Source organism: Barbatula barbatula (genome assembly GCF_947034865.1).
Source record: "Barbatula barbatula genome assembly, chromosome: 20".
Classification (NCBI taxonomy): domain Eukaryota; kingdom Metazoa; phylum Chordata; class Actinopteri; order Cypriniformes; family Nemacheilidae; genus Barbatula; species Barbatula barbatula.
This window is the reverse complement of record NC_136783.1, coordinates 2,567,670-2,587,427: the sequence shown is the minus strand read 5'-3', so window position 1 is coordinate 2,587,427 and position 19,758 is coordinate 2,567,670. Positions and strand designations below refer to the sequence as shown.

Sequence of the window (19,758 nt, the reverse complement as noted above, 5' to 3'; positions counted from 1 at the left end):
TTTTTCCCCCTGAGGCTCAGATTACAATCCATGACCAGCACATACGCACACATACACCACAGACCCCCACAGAACTGCACATTCCAAAACAAGCAAATCGAGCACACATGCAGTCAGAAATCTAACCACAAAAATATGAGAGCTGGTTTAAGATCCTTGCTGGAAGAGGAGTTAAACAGAGTGAGTTTTGTTCAGTCCGTCTGGGCAGCTCATGACGCCATCGCTGGATGATAAAAAACCACTGTGTGAAGCCTGCAGACGAGCCGCTGACACCAGTTGAGAAAAAAGAGAGACGCCAAGATGGGCAGAGATACAAAAGAAGAGGCACGGATAGACATGAATGATTGACAGATAGATGAAAAGCAGCAGGGCTTTAAAAAGAGAAAGACCCTCTTATATAGTAGGAATGGGGCACCTTTTCCTGTCTGCTTTCTGCCTTCTCGGCCCTTGGCCTGCGAGTGTGTGCGGAGGGCCGATAATTGCCTCAAGGTGTGGAGAGAATAAAAGTGGCTGAGATTGTGCAGCCCGCCTCCCTGCTGTGTGTCACTGTGTGTGTGAGAGAGACCGAGAAAGAGCAGGCGAGCGAGTGAGAGACGGGGGATGTGTTGAAAGACAGGTGAAAATGTTGAAACAGAGAGAGCTGAAGGTATGGGGTGAAACAGGGGGTAACGTATGTGCGGATTAACAGATGTCGACAAAACAAGACAGCGAAAGAAAAGGATGAATGTTTTGCAAAGCTGGATTTCTAAAACAAAACCTATGTTTAAATTGCATTGTGATCTGCATTAAAGTGGTCGCGCAAAAAAGAATGTTTCGCTTAAACTTTTTTTACACGCACAACATTAAAACCCAACTCAGATTTACATAAAGGAGCAATGAGGAAACGGCTGTTCTTGTAACTCGAAGGCCACAGCATAGTGGTACAAAATTGTGGTGGGGTTTGCATTAAAAAAAGGATTTAGAAAACATTTAGAAAACACAAGTTTCTGTGGAAAGGCTAAAACAAACAGATGCAAAATAGAAAAACATATAAGATGCAAAAACATACAAAACACAGTGAGCCAGTTAAACAAAAACGGCAATGAAATACACAGAGAGAGAGAGGGAGAGAGAGAGAGAGAGAGAGAGAGAGAGAGAGAGAGAGAGAGAGAGAGAGAGAGAGAGAGAGAGAGAGAGAGAGAGAGAGAGAGAGAGAGAGAGAGAGAGAGAGAGAGAGAGAGAGAGAGAGAGAGAGAGAGAGAGAGAGAGAGAGAGAGAGAGAGAGGTATTGAGGGGGGAAGTAAGAACCCCACTGGGGTGGCTTATAGAGTTCATTCCTCTTGAATGAGGGGAGAAAAAGGAAAAGGCAGGGAATGGTGGTTTATATAGACTGCGGCTTTGATTACATTTATTGTAATGCCATATGGTTTCTCTTTCCCTCTCTTGGAAATGTAATTATAACTGGAGGTACGAGTCAGTTATGTACATTTGCATGTCATATCATTTCATTTGTGAAAACCTTCAGTTTCTAGGCAAAAAAACCCTTTCTGACATCATTAATGACTCCTTCAGCATATTTCAGAATCACTGGCAATTTGGACAAGCTGAGACAAAAAGGGAAGTAGTTTGGATAGACCAGTAAGAATAGAACAGTAAAATTAGTTTAAAATGAGAGAATACAGACTCATTTTATTAAGAAAAATGATCACATATGTGCTTTACTGTGTATCCGTAAACTTCATTATTCAAAACAAAGAGACATCTGTTCGATTCACATTATTGACAGGAAGAGAAGGGAAAATCATATACTGTATAAGAAAACGATGCTGGATATACTATAGAGGTGTGGCTTGTAGTTTGTAATGTATACTTTAACCACTCTGCACTGCTTTGTGGAATAGGTAGTGGTGTGCTGACACTGAAATGACATACAATTTTCTAACAGGAAAAAAGCACTGACGGGTATGCATTTAACGGTTACATATGTAACTTGCAGAATTTCTTACAAAGCAGAAGGTCAGCAGATCACATATCTACCCTTCGCATGAAAACAAGAAATACTACTGTATACTGTATGTATAACAAAAAAAAAACATTAAGCATTACATTTGTTACATCACTGCATTATTAAAATTCATACCTTGGATGTCTGATTAAACTCATTACTTATTTTTAAGACGCATGAAAATATTCTTAAAATACAAAAGATTTTCAGCAGGAGAATTCCACCATATGTACACAAACTGTATAACATGAACGTGCTCAACCCAGCACACAACATTGTTTTTGATGTTCGGCTAGTAATGTCTCAAAATGTCTGACCAGTCAGGTTGTGACTTTGTTTAAAAAAAACACACTGGTGTAGCAAGTCAGGTCCAGGCCCATATGAAAGAACTTTTAACGGGCCCCATCCGTCCAGATAAATGATGTTGTACATTATACATAATAGAGTCTAAATTATTATATTATTAAAATGATTAAATGGATGCCAACTTGGGACAATAAAGTCCCCACTACTTCCTTACCATACACTGGATTTAAAATAATTTTTTAGAAGTGTGAGTTCAGATTTGAACTTGCATTGATATGTAGCGTCAAAACTACTTGTCATGCATCTTACGCACTACACCACTGAAGAAGTTTTTTTCTGGGGGATGTTTTTGTGTGCTCCCGACACCAATTGGTAGACCAAATCCAGATCAGTCATCCAGCCAGTTTCTACAGTATTGTAAACTTGGATGCCGGCCCCCAATCCCCCGGGCCCATATGCACCTGCATACCCTGCATAGTCATTGTACAAGCCTTTAAACACATTTAATTTAAAGTAGCTTTACAATTTTGATTGTATTTTACTTGTGGTACATAAATGAATGTAAATATAGAGATCTGGTGCAGGTAAAGCACAGGCAACAACTCTTCACTCAAGAACACAGATTCTGTTTTTATCAAATGCAACAGTAAAAGCAAATTCAAAGCTATTTGACGATACTTACATATAACAAATTTCAATGTGCTGATACTTTATTTGTACCTACATTGTAATTGTTAAATATTTATTATTTTAGGTATATTAATATCAGCGTATCTTCACTTTAAAAATTATGGATTTCAACCTGTGAATGGGTAAAACAAGGACACAACAAACTACTTGGTTTAAATTAATCTGTGCTGAGTTATTGACACATTTTTGTTATAATTAAGCATTTTTTCTATACTTACAGTGGACACACGTTCCCTCCATTGATAACTGTGCAATGCACATCGCTGCATTTTGTTCTGGTGTGAAATCTTGTGTTTCTTAACACCACCTTTTGTACTGGCATAAATATACCATTTGGTAATCCTGATGGCGATTTGTTTTGTTCTTTAAATTTGTGTATTCCTGAGTGATTGGTTTTGCTTATTAAAATCTGGTTTGGCACGTTTTTGTTGAACCTCTGTTCTTGAAAATCGCATTTTTTTTTGTAATTCACTGATAACTGTGATCATGCACTTGGAACAGACATCGATCCTCAGAGCTGCAGTGTCCAATTCTAGAAACATCCTCTTCATAGTTCACAGTTATCATGATTATTCTTTTGTAAACTGATTTCTAAACTGGGCTTAAAAATGTCAATATAGCATTAACTGATTAGAAGCACATCCTAACAGACTACCAGTGAAATGCTTCTACGGTATTTAAATACATAAAATGATTGAGAAGTAGCTATTTTTATATTTGATATATCTATCATTTGCTTTAATGACAGCCTGTCATATGCTTGACATTTTTTTAATTTTATTTGCTGATAATAAACACTGATAATGTTTTAGAACAACAATTTTTATATACGTTTTACAAAAAAAATGCAGACGTATAATGCGTCAAAATCAAGAGGAGAGAATTAAAAGGAAGCCAGGGGATTGTTCCATCAAATCTTTCGGCTGCAAACTGGAAAATGGAATCAAGAGAAAGTTCTTGTCTTTCAGCCAATCACAGGAGCTCCCGCCCCCTGCCTCTCTCTCTCTTGCCCCTCCCTCACACTGTAATTCTTCCCCTCTCCTTCAGCTATGAGCTGAACTAGTTGTGGTGACTCCCTGGGAGAGAATCCAGCGCAGATTGCTAAACCACGGTGTGTTAACTCACACCAGGAGTTTTGACAATCCTGTTAGTTTTAAAGAAGTCGACATAAACAAGAAAATCTAACAGTGGAGAAAATAGTCTGGTGGTGGTCATCATAGAGCTGGATGGTGACCATTTTGCAGAGAGAAGACAAGCTACAGAAAGTCACCAAGAGGAAAGGAATTGGCTACTGTGACAGCTACATCTGAAGCCTGAAATCGCTCTCCAAGATCCTCCTGTAATTAATTGCTTGGGCAATAGTAAGAGACTGACTGGAAAACTGTTGTTGTTGTTGTTGGTCTCTTGGACTGTATCTGGGCTTGACAGGCAGCTGAAGGCAGAACATTGGGGAAAAGCTTTGCAGGTCTTGGTGAAGCTGGACATCATGTTTGACTGTGTGGAGGCTCTCGGTGTCGGGGCTGGACCCCTGTTTGACGTGTCGGCTCAGAGTTCCTGCATGCTCAGGAAAGCAAGCTCTTTCTTTCCTGGCTTCTTGTGGAGCAACAGTTCTTGCCTGCAGTGTAAGTCACATACATATATACGAATACTGGCTGACAGATTAGACAATTGTTTAATTTGATTCAATTAGAAACACAATGGAAACGATGATACGAGATGAATGGAGAAGTAATGAATGTAAAGACATTTAGGGAATATCAAAATGTATACAAATATTTATTAACTGCCTCATCTCAGTGGTCACCTAATGAGGTCTGAATTATGTCCACAGCAGATTCATAAGATGCTTGACACTTATTTAAGATAATGATTATCAAGAACAGATCTATAATGTCATATAATTTATGCAATTCTTCATTATACTGGTTTTCCATGAATGACCTCCAACTGCTGGATGTTGCATTTTTATCAACCTGAGAAACTTGTAGAATGGTGTTGTTATTTGAACACATATGATACATGCAAAATATACATTACCATCAGTTGTATGCATTACAGCAGTTGTTCTAACCATGTTGGAGCCCATTACAGATAGGAATAAGATGTCAAAATGTCAAGGCCCCTTCATGTGAACTTTAATCTGGAGGTCTTTGTAACCATGATCATATTGATTTCCTACCATTCACGTTCTACTTAAATTCCGCACTTTTAATGCATTCTTTTAAGCTCAACAACAGTTACAACAAGAAAAGACAGGAGAGAAAAGAGAAACAGAACTTAGACGGTGAAAGCCCAACGGAGTATTCATAATGTGGGTGTAAACAAGAGCTGAATTTAGAAACATGAATGACAGGAGAAAGCTCATCCAAATGTATCTGTGTGTGTTACTCTGTGAGGGCCAGAGTAGATTTCACATGCCCCTGCTGGAATTTGCCCTTGTGCCATAATAGCATTTTATAGCTAGACTGGGCTGCTTGAAAGAACATTGTAAATAACATTGGCCTAGCCCACAATGCATCCTTTACGATGGTCTGTTCTCTCCTCTAACCTATTGTAAAGCAGTCACAGAGGCAACAGCTGAAGACCCCGAGTCAAACCTCACCATCTAAACTTGAACTTGTCGCCTAGTTTAGCTAGTTCATCACTTTCCGCAATGCTGGTAACTAAGTTGAAAAACACAACAACACATCTCTGTGTTATTTCTCGGACAAGACGTTTTGTGTTACTTTTAAATAGCATAACACAAACATTACGTTATTATTCAACACATCTTTTTTAAGAGTGTATGTTTTGCAGACGTTCCTCCAAGTTTAAGATGTTTTAAAACGCAAAGGGCCGGTTCTCGTACAGGGCTCAAGACTAGTCCTAGACTAAAATAAATGTTTGAGCTGTCTTAACTGAAAACAGCTTGCACTGACACATATTAAATACATAAGTCTTGAAATGCACACAAGTAATGTTTTTGGTAAAGCATTTTTGTAAAAACTATGAAATGTCCTACTTTAACTAAAGCCAAGTCCTGGCTTAATCGAATCCCTGTCCTGGAAACCACCACAAAATGATTTATACTTTAACAAATGACGCATTATACGCAGTTTCATTATTTTCACTGATCTGTGCATGTAGCCTCATTTGTATGCATTTCTATAGAGATGGCAGGATAGCCAGGTTTAGTTCAGATGGACTTCTTGGTTGGGCTCTTGTCAGGATGAGAGGAATTCACGAGTAGCTTTGTGTGCGTTTTTGGTCCCTCGGTTGGGTGAGGGACACTGAGGTTCAAGGAGACTTGGGGGTGACCAAATGTTGACTCAGCTTCATCCTGAAAAGGCAAAATAAAAAGGGTCAGTTTATGAGGTGCTATAAAGAAGAAAGGAAGCTTTGTATGCATACCATTGAATGAAAGGACCAATCCAAGTTTAACAACCTGCGTCTAAGAAAGCAAGCTCCTGTTTTTCCAGTTTACCTTCAGCCAAGCGGGACATTTGTTGCTTCGTGTGTGCAGTGGGTTGGGTAGAGAAACTAGTTTTTATTAAGTTTTTATTTAGTTAGACCTTATCGTGTTATTTATTATTCTCTTAGTCAGTCACTGTTTTGTGAGTCAGTGGGTTTGTTTTGTTTTGTTTTCGTGCATCTGTGTGTCTGTTTAACAAAACAAACACAAAAAGTTGCATATTGTTTTCCTATGCAAATGTAAAGCCATACTCATGCAGGGTGTGTAAGTATGTTTGCATGTTGGTTGCAAGCATTTACTGTATGTGAATGTGGAAGCATGTTGTTACAAGGGCAGAGTAACCAGGCAAGAAGCTGATCCACATGCATTTAAAGATTTAATAAGAAACCAAAATAAAAACAGAACAAGGTAATCCACAATCTGAGACCAGAGACAAGAGGCAACATGCAACAATGACTGACATACCAACAAATGAAACACAAGCGCTTAAATACACTGGGAAACGAGATAACAAGTACCTTGGGCAACGATTAACCTAGAACCAACAAACAAAAAGAACAACAAAATCAAACAGGAAAGAGGAAGAAATAAAAGTCCACAATAAACGGGGAAAACAAAGAAAAGATCATGAAACATTAAATGAGTTTGTTTCTGTATGTGTTTGTGTGTGCAGGCATGTAAACTCATTCAAAGCTAAAGTTTATTCCGTTGTACAGTATTGTTTATTTTAATTCATATTTAACCCAATATCTCACAAGTTTACTTAATCATATACCATAATAACCACTAACCTTAACCCTGCCACCGATAGAAAATGGGCTGTATTTTTATAAATGTTCAAAATGAAACATTGACTCACAAACATCTCTCTAACGAGAAAAACAATTGGAGAGTAAACAAGAATTAAATCCCAAATCATCAACAACTTGAAATACAGAATGACGTATGGTGTTTGGTGTGAGACATGCATTAAATAATTTGTTTATGCACGCTTCACTTTGTATTAAAGCATATGTCTGTTTGTTTGGCTGTTTATATGTCTTTGTTACAAATTTGAATTCAGAACATTAAGAACTTGTTGGAATTACAAACAACTTTGTATCTTCTGAGCTGTGACTCAGTCATACAGTTCCATCCATCCACACATACGACCACACATAGGAAATGAAAGAGGCAATTCATCTCTGCTCTCCGTCTGCAAACCATTATATATATAGTGTGTGTGTGTATGTGTGCACCCCAGTTCATGGGGACTCGTTTCACCCTGGGGCCAAAAATGAGGTGCCAGCAGGCAAAAAAGCATAATTATTAATGCTGCAGTGCATGCTGGGATATGATTTTTATGGATCGATCAGTTACTGGTTTCATAAAGGATGAGTGCTTAATACTCATACTAATTGGTTATAAAACAAAAAATTGTACAGTACAAGTTAACCGGTAAACATGTTAATGCAGAAGTTCAGAGAACTCAAACCATTTTAGCAAACCGATTGCCTTAAAGATTATTTTTTAAAACCACTAAGTCTGACTTTTTATTGCTTACTTTGTCCAATTCAAGTATAGTGTCTAACCTGAAACATTACGTGATGCTCCTCTGTAGTGTGAACAAAAGATGCTGGTCACCACCCTAATGTCAAAGTCAGATTTATTGTCATAACATTGCTATAACATTGCAGGCCAATGAAGATCGAATAAATAGTTATTTCACGAAACACGCTGGCAGTCTTCCTAAAGTTGCTGAAAGGTGCAGATCTTTCTAGTAATTCTTTCATGTCCCACCAAACAAATCTGAGCCGACATGAAGAACTCAACTATTGTCATGTAGTCAATATCTCAACCGAAGTCTGATAAAACCCGCCTTCCCTTTCACTGTGTTTGTTGTCTAAACAGATCGGCCCTGAACTAAAGTAATGTAGACTTATCAAAAACAGCTGCAATAAAACCATTTCTTGATCTGTTAAAGCTGTGACTGTAGTTGTTATTGGATGTCATACATTTTAAGAGTTTCATTACCTAAAAATATCTAAACCACATTTTTCTACGAGATCCAGATCCGATCCATCACTTATTTACTTCTTCTGGACTGTACCTTCAAAAACAACAATTAAGTGCTTCAGGTATTCTCCAGGAGGGAGTGTTATACGGTAACAACCAGAGAAATTAAAAGATAAGGAAATAGCGGTCTGTCTTTCTCCCTCTTTACGTCTGTCACTTATTTCTTTGTTGGCGCCAGTTTTGCACTACTGAAGCACAAAAGGAGCTGATGTTTCAGCACCTCTGTCACTCAAGCAATGCTGCATTATAAACACACAAAGCCAGTTCAGAATAGGGTTACTACATAAACACAGTGATCATGTTGCGTGCTCTATTAGAAAAGCCCTGCAAGCCGGGACAAACACCCACCCACTCGTCCATCACCCTTAACACCGTGTTTCAAAGAGGAACGTATATAGAGTTTTCCGGCATTCCAGAGATCCGGAGTTCTTGATAGGCATGGAAGATTACTTTTTACAGTTGCTTTAATCCAAAGATACCTACAGTGCATTCGAGTTGGACAAAATAAGAGGACATGCATGCTCAATAACCCATTTCCTGTGCTAGACTAGCAATCCATGAACAGTTAACTGTAGTAGCAGCCAAGTAGCAGCAGAAATAAAAAACAGTATTGGAATTGTCATATAAATGATAGCAGTTGCTCATTGAAGTTGGTCACTTTTTATTGGTTAATACTAATTTATTTCGCCCAAATGAAATATGGTATGCCGACTACAGTCAGAACATTTTAATATATTTATTACTGTTAACAAAAGGGTTTTGGCTTTGCAGCATTTAAACACAGATTTTAGTGGTTTGAAAATAAAGGTTTTTGGAAAATACTTCTTAATAAGGTTGTACTGTACACTTTAACAGCATTTCATTTTCTCCTTATTTTTTAACAAATGAGATCTGTTACCTAAGTGTGACTGTTGGTTAAAATCTTAGAAGCCACTGTCAAAGCCAAGGTCAAAGTGAAATTCACAATCTCTCTCACACTATTTGTACTTCCTCAGTAGTTTTTAATGAGATTTTCCCCTTTATACTTCTCCTATTTTTTTAAAGTCATTTCATAATTGTTAAACGCTGCCCATAGGGTGACAGCATATGACAGCGAGAGGAGGAGAAAAAGAGCCACATTTGAGTTACTGCAGTATTCAGAGGGGGTGAAGACCTCTGCGAGCTATAAAACCTGCACTTCTGAAGACCCTGTTTTTGCTGTTTTCTCTCATTTTTTACAAGTCCAGAGTGAGGGGACAGCTGATTCTGGTATGAATGGCTGTCCAAGGAGACTCTGTGCCTATAAAATGCTATCCGGGCAGACCTCAGGCCTTGGTCAGACCACAGACTGGCTTTACAGGCGATCTTATGAGTGTAGAACTCCAGTAAAAAGCCAGTCATCCAGGCCTGAGGAATTTAGGGTCCAGGAAACAAGAGCGTGAGGGGTGAGAGGGTGTCTAGAGGTGAAAGTTGAACGAAGTGACAGTGGAGGGGGAACATGGGGTTGTTTCACACAGTGGTGTTAAAATTGGGCAAGCAGTGTTATGTTATATGTCTGTATGGCAGGTGTCCAGAATGTTTATGAGTAACTGCACTATCATTTGGGTGCGTGACAACTAGGACCAAGACACACAGATTTGCACACATGTTGAGTACTAAATGTTATCGATCCATCTATCTGGGATGTATTAATCTTTTCAAGGCAAACGTTAATAATACACTATTATAATAATTCAGTTCAGCACATGATTTTAAAACTGACTGCTATATTATCAAATTTTATACAAATTCTTCTTCTTTAAACTTCTTACCAAACCAATTTAATTATATAAAAAAAGTTTAAACCAGAAATTAAAGTAGTAGTAGAAGTTAAATCTGAGTTGGTTTTTTACTACAACACCAAGTTATGAGTGGTTGTTTATGCATGAATGTTTTGAAAGTAAATGAAAGTAAAACCCACACAAGAATTAAAATAAATACAGATTGTTCCTTTGCGCATGCCGTAGCTCAGTCACCCTGTATACATATTGCAAATGTAGTGATATGGAGGGCCGAGGAATTTGAATATTTTAATTCATTTCACATTACCAACTCATGTCAGAGTCTGACCAGCTTAACTATTTTACAGACTCTACAGTATACTGAAGCATCACGGCATACTGTTAACAGTTATTGTTATTAAGTCATTGGCTGTTGATATTGCAATTAATATTATGGGTCGATAGTTGTAAAATCACCTTCTGGGAGAATTCAAGCACTATTACATGCAGTAGGCGCAGTAAGGAGGTACTAGTTATGCATTTTTAAGTTTGTTCTGATATATCTCAGAACAAATCAAAGAATTATAATTTCATTTGAGATATTTGTTACGTGTTAAAATGTATTAAAAAAAAAGAAATGTGTTGTTGCTGCATTGTTGACTGATTAACTAATAAAGACAATTATAGCTTTTATTAAAGTTTAAAAGTTAAAGCTTACTTGAGTTGTTCTTGTAAAATGAACTCAGTTCTTGATTGTAGTGACTACCCAAAGAAGTTTTGTCAACTTGATATAATTTAGTTATGTAAAATGTAAATCGTTGTTTGTTGAGAGTTCAGAAAGTTTTTGATCCATGTGTCGTCAAAGGGATCCTATTCCTTTTTTTGCACAATTCTGCTGGAAAAGCTCGGCAAGGCATATTAAATAGCCCGCCCACGACCCAACAGAGAGCGATAGTAAGCCCTGCCTACCACTGTGTCAAGATTGGCTGCGCTGTGGGCCTGCAGCTCGTTACTCTTGCGATAGTGAGATAAGTCAGTAGTTTATTTGTTCAAGGCATTTCAGTGATGGATGTTATATAAACGGTGGATATAACACTATTTGGAGAGCATTTGAAACGGATAGATGCGCGCCAGTGCTAAAAGATGCCGCAAATGAACCTGCACGGGGTAAGTGAAACTGAGTCATATGTCTGTGTATCTGCGCATACGTGCATAATGTACAAAACACAAAGGGATTAATGCGATGATATAATGTTATTGTGTGCCGGTGCTCTAGTTCCGTCCCCCTGCCTGCCTCCAGCAGCTCGTGTTTTTCTGGAAATAATCGTACAGCTTTATCTCTCTTTTAAAAATGTGATCAAACTATATACTGTTCGAAGACATGATGTATGCAATACTACTGAATAGGTACTCAACATTAATATGAAATTTCTGAAATTGTGTGTGTAACCCCATCTTAAAAAAGAAACTGTGTGGAAAAACTTTTAAAATATTATTTTTAGAGTTTCAAATCAATCAACTTAAAAAATGTTGTCTTTCTCTGTTTGTCTCTATTCTTTCTTTCTTTCTGTTTTTGCAGCGGTGGAGACCCAGAGCACAAGCTCAGAGGAGATGGTGCCCAGCTCTCCCTCTCCACCTCCACCTCCTCGTATCTATAAACCCTGCTTTGTGTGTCAGGATAAATCTTCTGGGTATCATTATGGAGTCAGCTCCTGTGAGGGGTGCAAGGTATGCAATTACAAACATGAATAAAATCTGAAAGCTTGTCCTGTCATGTTAACTATGTTTTAATCCCACTGTTAAAAAAGACTTGTGTTATCACATACAGAAGCCCCCCAGGAAAAATGTACGTATGATAACAGTTGTAATTAAACTACTGTATATAACACATGGCAATTTGAATATTATTGAGCGCTTCTATTTGTTAATCTCCATTGTTTTTGTTCTCCAAACTCCATTGTGGTTTTTACCAACCAAATAGTGCCCTCTATTGATTCGGTTCAGGAAGTCCAACCTGTTACAAAAGGTTTTACAGAAGTAGGCCAATGCTGTATTGGTTCATTCTTTATTTCATTATATTTAGCAATAAATACACTTGGGTGTACCCAACAAAATACTAAATGTATTCTCGGCTTGGTTTTATTTTCAATGAAAATAATACAATGACGACATAAGATTATCTTGTTTTAAAATTGTATTCGTTTTTTCCATTTAATTACTTCTGAATGTGAATGAAAATATTTCTGTGACATGACTTCATTAACTGAGTTTCTCTCTTTTTCATCAGGGTTTCTTCCGTCGCAGTATCCAGAAAAACATGGTGTACACATGCCACAGAGACAAAAACTGCCAGATCAACAAGGTGACTCGAAACCGTTGCCAGTACTGCCGGCTGCAGAAGTGCTTTGAGGTTGGCATGTCTAAAGAAGGTGAGAAACTAACTCTGCTAAAAAACATGCTTCACTTTAGACAACAAATAATATCTTGTTATTTTTGCAGAATTCTTCTAGTTGTACTAGATTTCTTATAGTTGTTTGAGTGATGCCTGTTGTGTGGGTAAATTACATAGTTTACTTGAATTAACTCAATATTCCAATTTTTTAATCCTAAAAATGTAATGTACTTATAAGCGCGACCGAATATTTTGATTATTTATGCTTTGTATAAAGAATAAAAACTGACTGGGAATGTAGAAGGAAATGCCATAGAGGTTTAGGCTTGTTCTATAATATTGATGTTGCTTTGTAGTAAAATATATAAATATATTGCTCTGTAACTTCACCATTCAGGTTATTTGTGTTTGCTTTGTTAAACCTGGTTCATGTTAAATGCTTTGTGTTCAATTTGGAGATAAACACACTGCATTTCAACATGCATTTACATTATGTGGAGAATCACGTTCATTCAGTTACTGAAATCGATACATTATGTTGTAATATTCTTAAATAGGCTATGAGCACCACGTTCATAAACAATGTATATATAAACAAATATATCGATTTTTAAATATATCGGTTTTTAGAGACCCATTATTACTTAATCAACTGAGTACAGTCAGGTTATTCAGATTTGCGTTTCTTATTTTTCCAAAACAAAACACGTTGGACACGGCTAACCTTAAGCCAGGACTATGCATTAGTTGAATTAAGATATTCATGTCAGTTTTATAAAAATGCCTTAGCATTACTGGTCTGCATCTTGAGACAAAACAGTGGCACTGATATGTTTAGATATTTCAGAGCAAGTTATATTCAGTTTAAGGGGACTAATCTTAAGCCTATGAATCTGAGCCTTTATTTTTTTCAATTCACTTAACCACAATGTCCAAATGCTCTGTGATTATGAGGGCTACTAGTCTGATTTATGCAGCTGTGTGTTCTTGTAACAACTACATGCATTGAGTATGTGTCCCAAACTTTACTGAGTCAAATCAACAATATGACTTAAACTTTAGCCGTGTCAAAAAAAAATTCATTTCCATGTATGCATTTGACAGACGCTTTTATCCAAAGCGACTTACATTGCATTATTCTATACATTTGTTTCTAATCATGTGCAATACGTGGGATAGAACCCATGACCTTGGCTTTGCTAGCGCCATGCTCTAACCACTGAGCTATGAAATATTGGCGTAATTCAAAAAGTAATATTTGTATAAAGCTCTCCATCCATTGCATAGGAAAACGACAACATGTAACATTGACATTCTGTGCCCAAACTTGTAAATGTCACGCTGTGCTGTTTGTTTTTACAGCGGTGCGGAATGACAGAAATAAGAAAAAGATTGTCATAAAAGAGGAGGTGCTTCTACCAGAAAGCTACGAGCTGACCGGAGAACTTGAGGAGCTGGTCAACAAAGTCAGCAAAGCACACCGGGAAACTTTCCCCGCACTCTGTCAGCTTGGAAAATACACAACTGTGAGTCCTTAAGGCTTGTATTTACACACGCCTCATCCTGTATGTCAGCTAAGAAAACTGCTATTGAACATCCACACACACAATTGCACACCCTTCATTTGCTAGCAAAGTACAAATTAGACTTCCAGCCAGAGTCATGTTCTATTAGCACTTCCTTATTTTCATTTAATGATGATAGTTGTTATTTTATCATAATGTTTGAAGAAATTGTTAACATTTCTTTGTTACAGAACTCCAGTGCGGATCATAGGGTTCAGCTAGATCTTGGACTATGGGATAAATTTAGTGAACTCTCCACCAAGTGCATTATAAAGATTGTGGAGTTTGCAAAGCGTCTGCCTGGTTTTACCTCCCTTACCATTGCCGACCAAATTACATTGCTGAAGTCTGCCTGCCTTGATATATTGGTAAATGCATGTAAAACTTCACCAACAAATTCTTGAACCAAGCTAAGTCTCAATGTCTCATCATATAAGAAATAAATGTTACCTTAACCATCACTGCAGATGCTGCGGATTTGCACCCGTTACACTCCCGAGCAGGACACCATGACCTTCTCGGATGGCCTGACCCTCAACCGGACACAGATGCATAATGCTGGTTTTGGCCCACTCACTGACCTGGTCTTTGCATTCGCTGGTCAGCTTCTGCCTCTGGAGATGGATGATACAGAGACCGGACTCCTTAGCGCCATTTGCCTCATCTGTGGAGGTAATTGAGGGATTTTCTATCTTTGTTAACAAAATATTCTAAGGATGTGTTTTGTTTGCTGGGAAACCACTGAAGCATCGACCACTGAGCAGTTTCCATTAAGCAATGAAAGTGTTTTCAAATGTTTTACTAACAATATGATAATAACAATTGTTATACTTTAATAGTGCATAGCAATGATAAAAAGCTTTTTGAAAGATACTGCAAGAATGTTTTTGATAACTTTACAGATTGTTCTCTGTCAGCTGAGTTGCTTCTCTACTCTGTAACATTTTGACTGAGTATGGTTGTTGCTTCTGATTCTCATTTATATGTCTCTGATGTGTACCTTGTGATTGGTTTGATGAGTAGACCGCATGGATCTGGAGGAACCTCATAGAGTTGACCAGCTGCAGGAGCCTCTGCTAGAGGCATTGAAGATCTACGCTCGCCGTCGACGCCCCAACAAACCTCACATGTTTCCACGGATGCTGATGAAGGTCACTGACCTACGTGGTATCAGCACTAAAGGTAAGAGGGCCACGAACACAGTTACTAAACATGGATTTTTAAAATACCACATAGAGGTGCTACACAATGTGCCCAGGGTACAGCGCACACAACTACTGTTTTGAATAGTAGGTACTACAGTTTGCCATTCGAAACATACCCATATTTGGTACCTTTTTAAGGGGCTGAGCGAGCCATCACACTCAAGATGGAGATCCCAGGCCCTATGCCTCCTCTAATACGAGAGATGCTGGAGAACCCAGAGGCCTTTGAGGAGAGCTCTGATTCTGGAGACAACGCTGCTGCCGCACCCCTGCCACCCCCTGCAATTCAAGCCATCAAACGGGAGAGGGACGAGGATTCTGTTCTGGAGGAAGAAGAGGATGAGGAGGATGAGTGTGCGGAGGAGGGAAGGGAGAGAGCAGGAGACAGTGAGGATGAGGAATGGGGTCTGCTGCAGGTCGACATGGGTGGACCCAGAAATAGTTTGACGGGAAGAGCTCAGTGACTCACGATGGGATGAAAGCGTTTGTGGGTTAGACACATTCCCGGATGACATTGTAATTGCTGTCAGACTTCTGATGGATTCTTCTTTTGTCATTCAAATAAACGATACATTAATTGATCCCACAATGACTTCAAATTTGCACATATTGTACTTTCCCTCTACTTTACAAAATTAATAGAAATGACAAAAAAAGGTGCAAAAACATGAGAACATATACTAGCATTGTTACTACAAACAGTACTCCTCAAAGATGCACTAAAATCTCTGACCTTGTAGTGGAGATGGAGGTTGGAGATTGAAAGAAATAATGGAAAAGAATGTATGATACAACAAATAGTAAGTCATTGTGCCATATTGAAACCATCTCTGGAAGCTCCTTTTTATATGCCTTGTTTTAACATCTATTATCTGGAGATACCAAGTTCTTGAGAATGCATCCCCATGGCTTTGTTCTCTACGGGAAACATTTGATGACATGGATTATAAATACGCATTTGGAAATGAATGTGATATTACAAAAAGTCAACAACAAAGTGAATGGTTGAAATTTTTCTGAACTGACATTACATTGCTCTTGAAATTGAACTCTCGTCAGTTGAGTTTCTGTTGTACAAAAGCAGTTATAAATAATTCATTTTGTTTATGCATATTGTTGTCTTAAATGATGTGCCTTTTTAGCAAACGCTCCTAAATGTTTGCTTAAATTAATGCTCTGTCAGAAACCCTTGTGTCTATTCAAATGTACGCCTTTTATCACATTTCTGGTACATTAGAGGATTATAATTAATAATGTAAGCTCACCAGAGGTATGTAGCCCATACATTAAACTATACCAGGTTAAAGCTCTCAGGGCAGATCAAGGACCAAAAATATCTCAGCATACACTTTTTCCACATATATACAGTATACTGTGCATTATTTATAAATTGTTATAGATTGTTGAAAAGCATACTCAAGATGAAATGCTGGAATTCAATATTTGCTATGGGAAAGACGTGATTAGGTACTCATAGAGACGAGCATCTCAGCATATGCATAAGCCTTTACGGACCTCTTTATGTGATACAGTGTTACCAGAATTAACAAAATCATCATAAGCTCTTGTTTCCTCCATGAATATTTAAATTGGAATATAGAGGCAGCACAGGACGAGCTGTAGGGATTAAGCCATACTGTGTAACGCTTTTTTGTATGCGTACTTGTACTTCTTTCGATTGATTTCCCAAAAACAATTTTCAGCAATACAGTATTTCAAAAAGATATCTCAGTTATTTTTTTAAAAGTTGTCCAAAATACAAACATTCATGTCAAAGTGAAATGCTCATTTATTTATTGAATATTTATAAAAGAAGAATAAGAGAAAATACAGTCAGTGTAACACCAATATCCAATATCTAGATGTGGTGAACAACAAAACTAAATATTTTTCATTGGTCTGTAGTTTGCATAAACCAATGGTATGCGTGATTGGTTTATAGCAATAGTATTTAGCATGCCAGATTATAGCATCACTGTAATAAATGTGTGACCTCTCCAAATCAAAAATAGAGTCACTTGCTGCATAAAAAATTGGCTCGATTCAAGTTTTGTAAATTTTTGAGTTTTACAGTGATTGTGTGCTGGATGAATCTGTTATCTTAAAGCATGTTTCTGCACTGGTCCAGATATATGACAGGGTAGACATGATATTCAGGAGCATTGTTATTATGATACCATCTGGTTATAATTCAAGTGCCATGGAGTTCTCTTTTCTATACTCTATACTTCCATATCCAAAGCTTGATTACATTTGCAGAATTAAAGGACAGAACCAGAAACATATACGTTTAGTCTGCAAGTCCAAACCAAGTTTACCAAAGCAAACCATGCAGTTTATGTGACCACACTATAATGTGTGCATGTTCCAAAAACATTAAAAAAATTATGTGTAAACCGAGGGAACACATATTGCTGGAATTTATATAAAATCCTCTCTAGAATTACATTACCCCTTTAATGTCAGTTGAAACCTACATGTATAGATGTAGCAATCCATGGCAAAGTGTATTTTGTTTCCATGCTTTGTAAATTGTGTTGTGTTTTCTTATGAAGAAAGTTATTATGGTGGCTAAGAATATGTGTATATAACCAGCTGTGAGTTGTTTTGGAATTTAAACATTTTCATTTTTATTTCCATTTAAAGGATACAGTAACTGTTAAGGACAACACATTAGATTTGTTTTATAATCCAAATGCATTTTTTATTAGTTTCTTTTTCTTCTTTTTTAATATGTTGTGGGGAGGGGGGATTCCATGTATATGAATTTAATCGATGGCACCGTTTTCACACTGGTCTCATTTTCCCCTTCTCATTTAATGTTTTTGTTAGCTATGTGCCTTTGATAGATCGCTTTGCACAATTCTCATGGAAACTGTTACAGGCATTTTGACATGTCCAACTGAAGACTATTAAGATACCAGTGGTATTTATAGCTTGTCCGTGTCACAACCTTATTTGTTGATGCTTTCTTGCATTTTTGTTTTGTGTTTTGATTTCATAAAGATATTGCTACTCAAACTCTGTATTGTCATACTTTAAATGTTTTTGCAACTAAAAGGTAAATTTGCCTGAATTTCTAAATCACAGATAGAAATTTTAAATGTCCAGTATGTCTTTGGGACATCCATTTTTCTACAGCCAACAAGCAATAGTTCACCCGGATAAAAAAATATTCACCTTCATGTGACTTTTTTTCAAACATATATATACACTAAGATCTCAGAATTCAAACATGGCGTACATTTTTGTGATTAGTTGTCACATATTTTGTCTTTGAAGATTATTCACTATGGCTGTCCGAAATCACCCCTATACCCTTATTCACTTCAACAGAAAATACTACGTTAATTCACTAATATACTCCACTTAAAGGAAGGAATGAAATTGAGGCTGCATTGAAATACATGCATTCTTGAGGTCTTGGCACTAGACCACTTTCATTGGTCAAAGTGTTCTAGTGGGCGGTAGATTGCAAGTGAGCATGTAGCACTTCTAACCCGATGACACTTAGCAAGTGGAATCATGTAATTAAGCGGTTGTTCTAATTATGTAATAAAAAGCAGTTTTACTAAATACATAACTCTGGAGTTTTCACCAATAACATGTGCAACACTACGTTTTACTACTAAATTATATGTAATATCTAATTATATAGGCAAGACAGATATATAGTGTTTTATTTCTATTGTATCAAAGCGGATGTACCCCTCATGATTTATGTCCAGAACATGATGTCACGATCAGCAAAAGAACCAAGAAGAGTTGTAAGGAGAAAATATTCCAAACCGGCTCACTAGTTGCCACTTTCCTGAGAAGAGATGTGGAGGTTAGTTCCAGTTTCAAGAACAGGTAGCGAGTGAGCGAACATGTTAGCCTGTGAGACACAAGGTATCAAACAAATACATTGCCACACAGAGAACTGGCACAGCCGAGGCTAAACACAGATGAGGAGCAGGTGAGGGTAATTATCAGCACTGAGTAACTAAATAGGTACCAGACGAGAGGGATGTAAGGAAGAACAAAATCCAGCAGTAAAACAAAAATAAAAAAGTCCTAAACCTGACACATGATGCATGATGGGATACACTTAGCCCTGAATACCGCTCTAAAACTATAGATGAATAGATTTTAGCTTCAAACACAAAATGTTTGCTTCATGAAACAACCCTGATTTTTTATGAGTTTATTATCATGCTCTCAGTCATCTATATTGCAGTTGACTTACTGTTGAGGTTTGCTTTTGTTGGAATCACTGCTGATATATTGATGTACGGTTATGTAAAGTGGACATTAATAGAAGCCTAAAGAAAGCAGGCTAAGAACTTTCCCCATCACTGAACGATCACTGACTTCTGTTAAAAACTCCTG

The 19,758-nt window shown here is 37.5% G+C and overlaps 1 protein-coding gene across 2 annotated transcripts in view; it reads left to right on the top strand.

Annotated features, from left to right (window-relative positions):
* The window catches only part of LOC306909137 (retinoic acid receptor gamma-A-like), a 30,672-nt gene extending 12,267 nt beyond the window's left edge, over nucleotides 1-18,405 (top strand). Inside the window, exons 1-8 of one of the 2 annotated variants that reach the window (XM_079482549.1) lie at nucleotides 4,014-4,602; nucleotides 11,805-11,953; nucleotides 12,513-12,654; nucleotides 13,980-14,143; nucleotides 14,374-14,550; nucleotides 14,650-14,854; nucleotides 15,206-15,364; nucleotides 15,526-18,405. In XM_079482549.1, the coding sequence (XP_079338675.1) occupies nucleotides 4,467-4,602; nucleotides 11,805-11,953; nucleotides 12,513-12,654; nucleotides 13,980-14,143; nucleotides 14,374-14,550; nucleotides 14,650-14,854; nucleotides 15,206-15,364; nucleotides 15,526-15,851 (1,458 nt within the window). In that variant the 5' untranslated portion in view covers nucleotides 4,014-4,466 and the 3' untranslated portion in view covers nucleotides 15,852-18,405. Of the gene's footprint in view, nucleotides 1-4,013; nucleotides 4,603-11,804; nucleotides 11,954-12,512; nucleotides 12,655-13,979; nucleotides 14,144-14,373; nucleotides 14,551-14,649; nucleotides 14,855-15,205; nucleotides 15,365-15,525 lie in introns of those variants that run through there. The other variant, XM_079482548.1, reaches the window with a different exon arrangement.
* The last annotated feature ends 1,353 nt before the right edge of the window (nucleotides 18,406-19,758 follow it).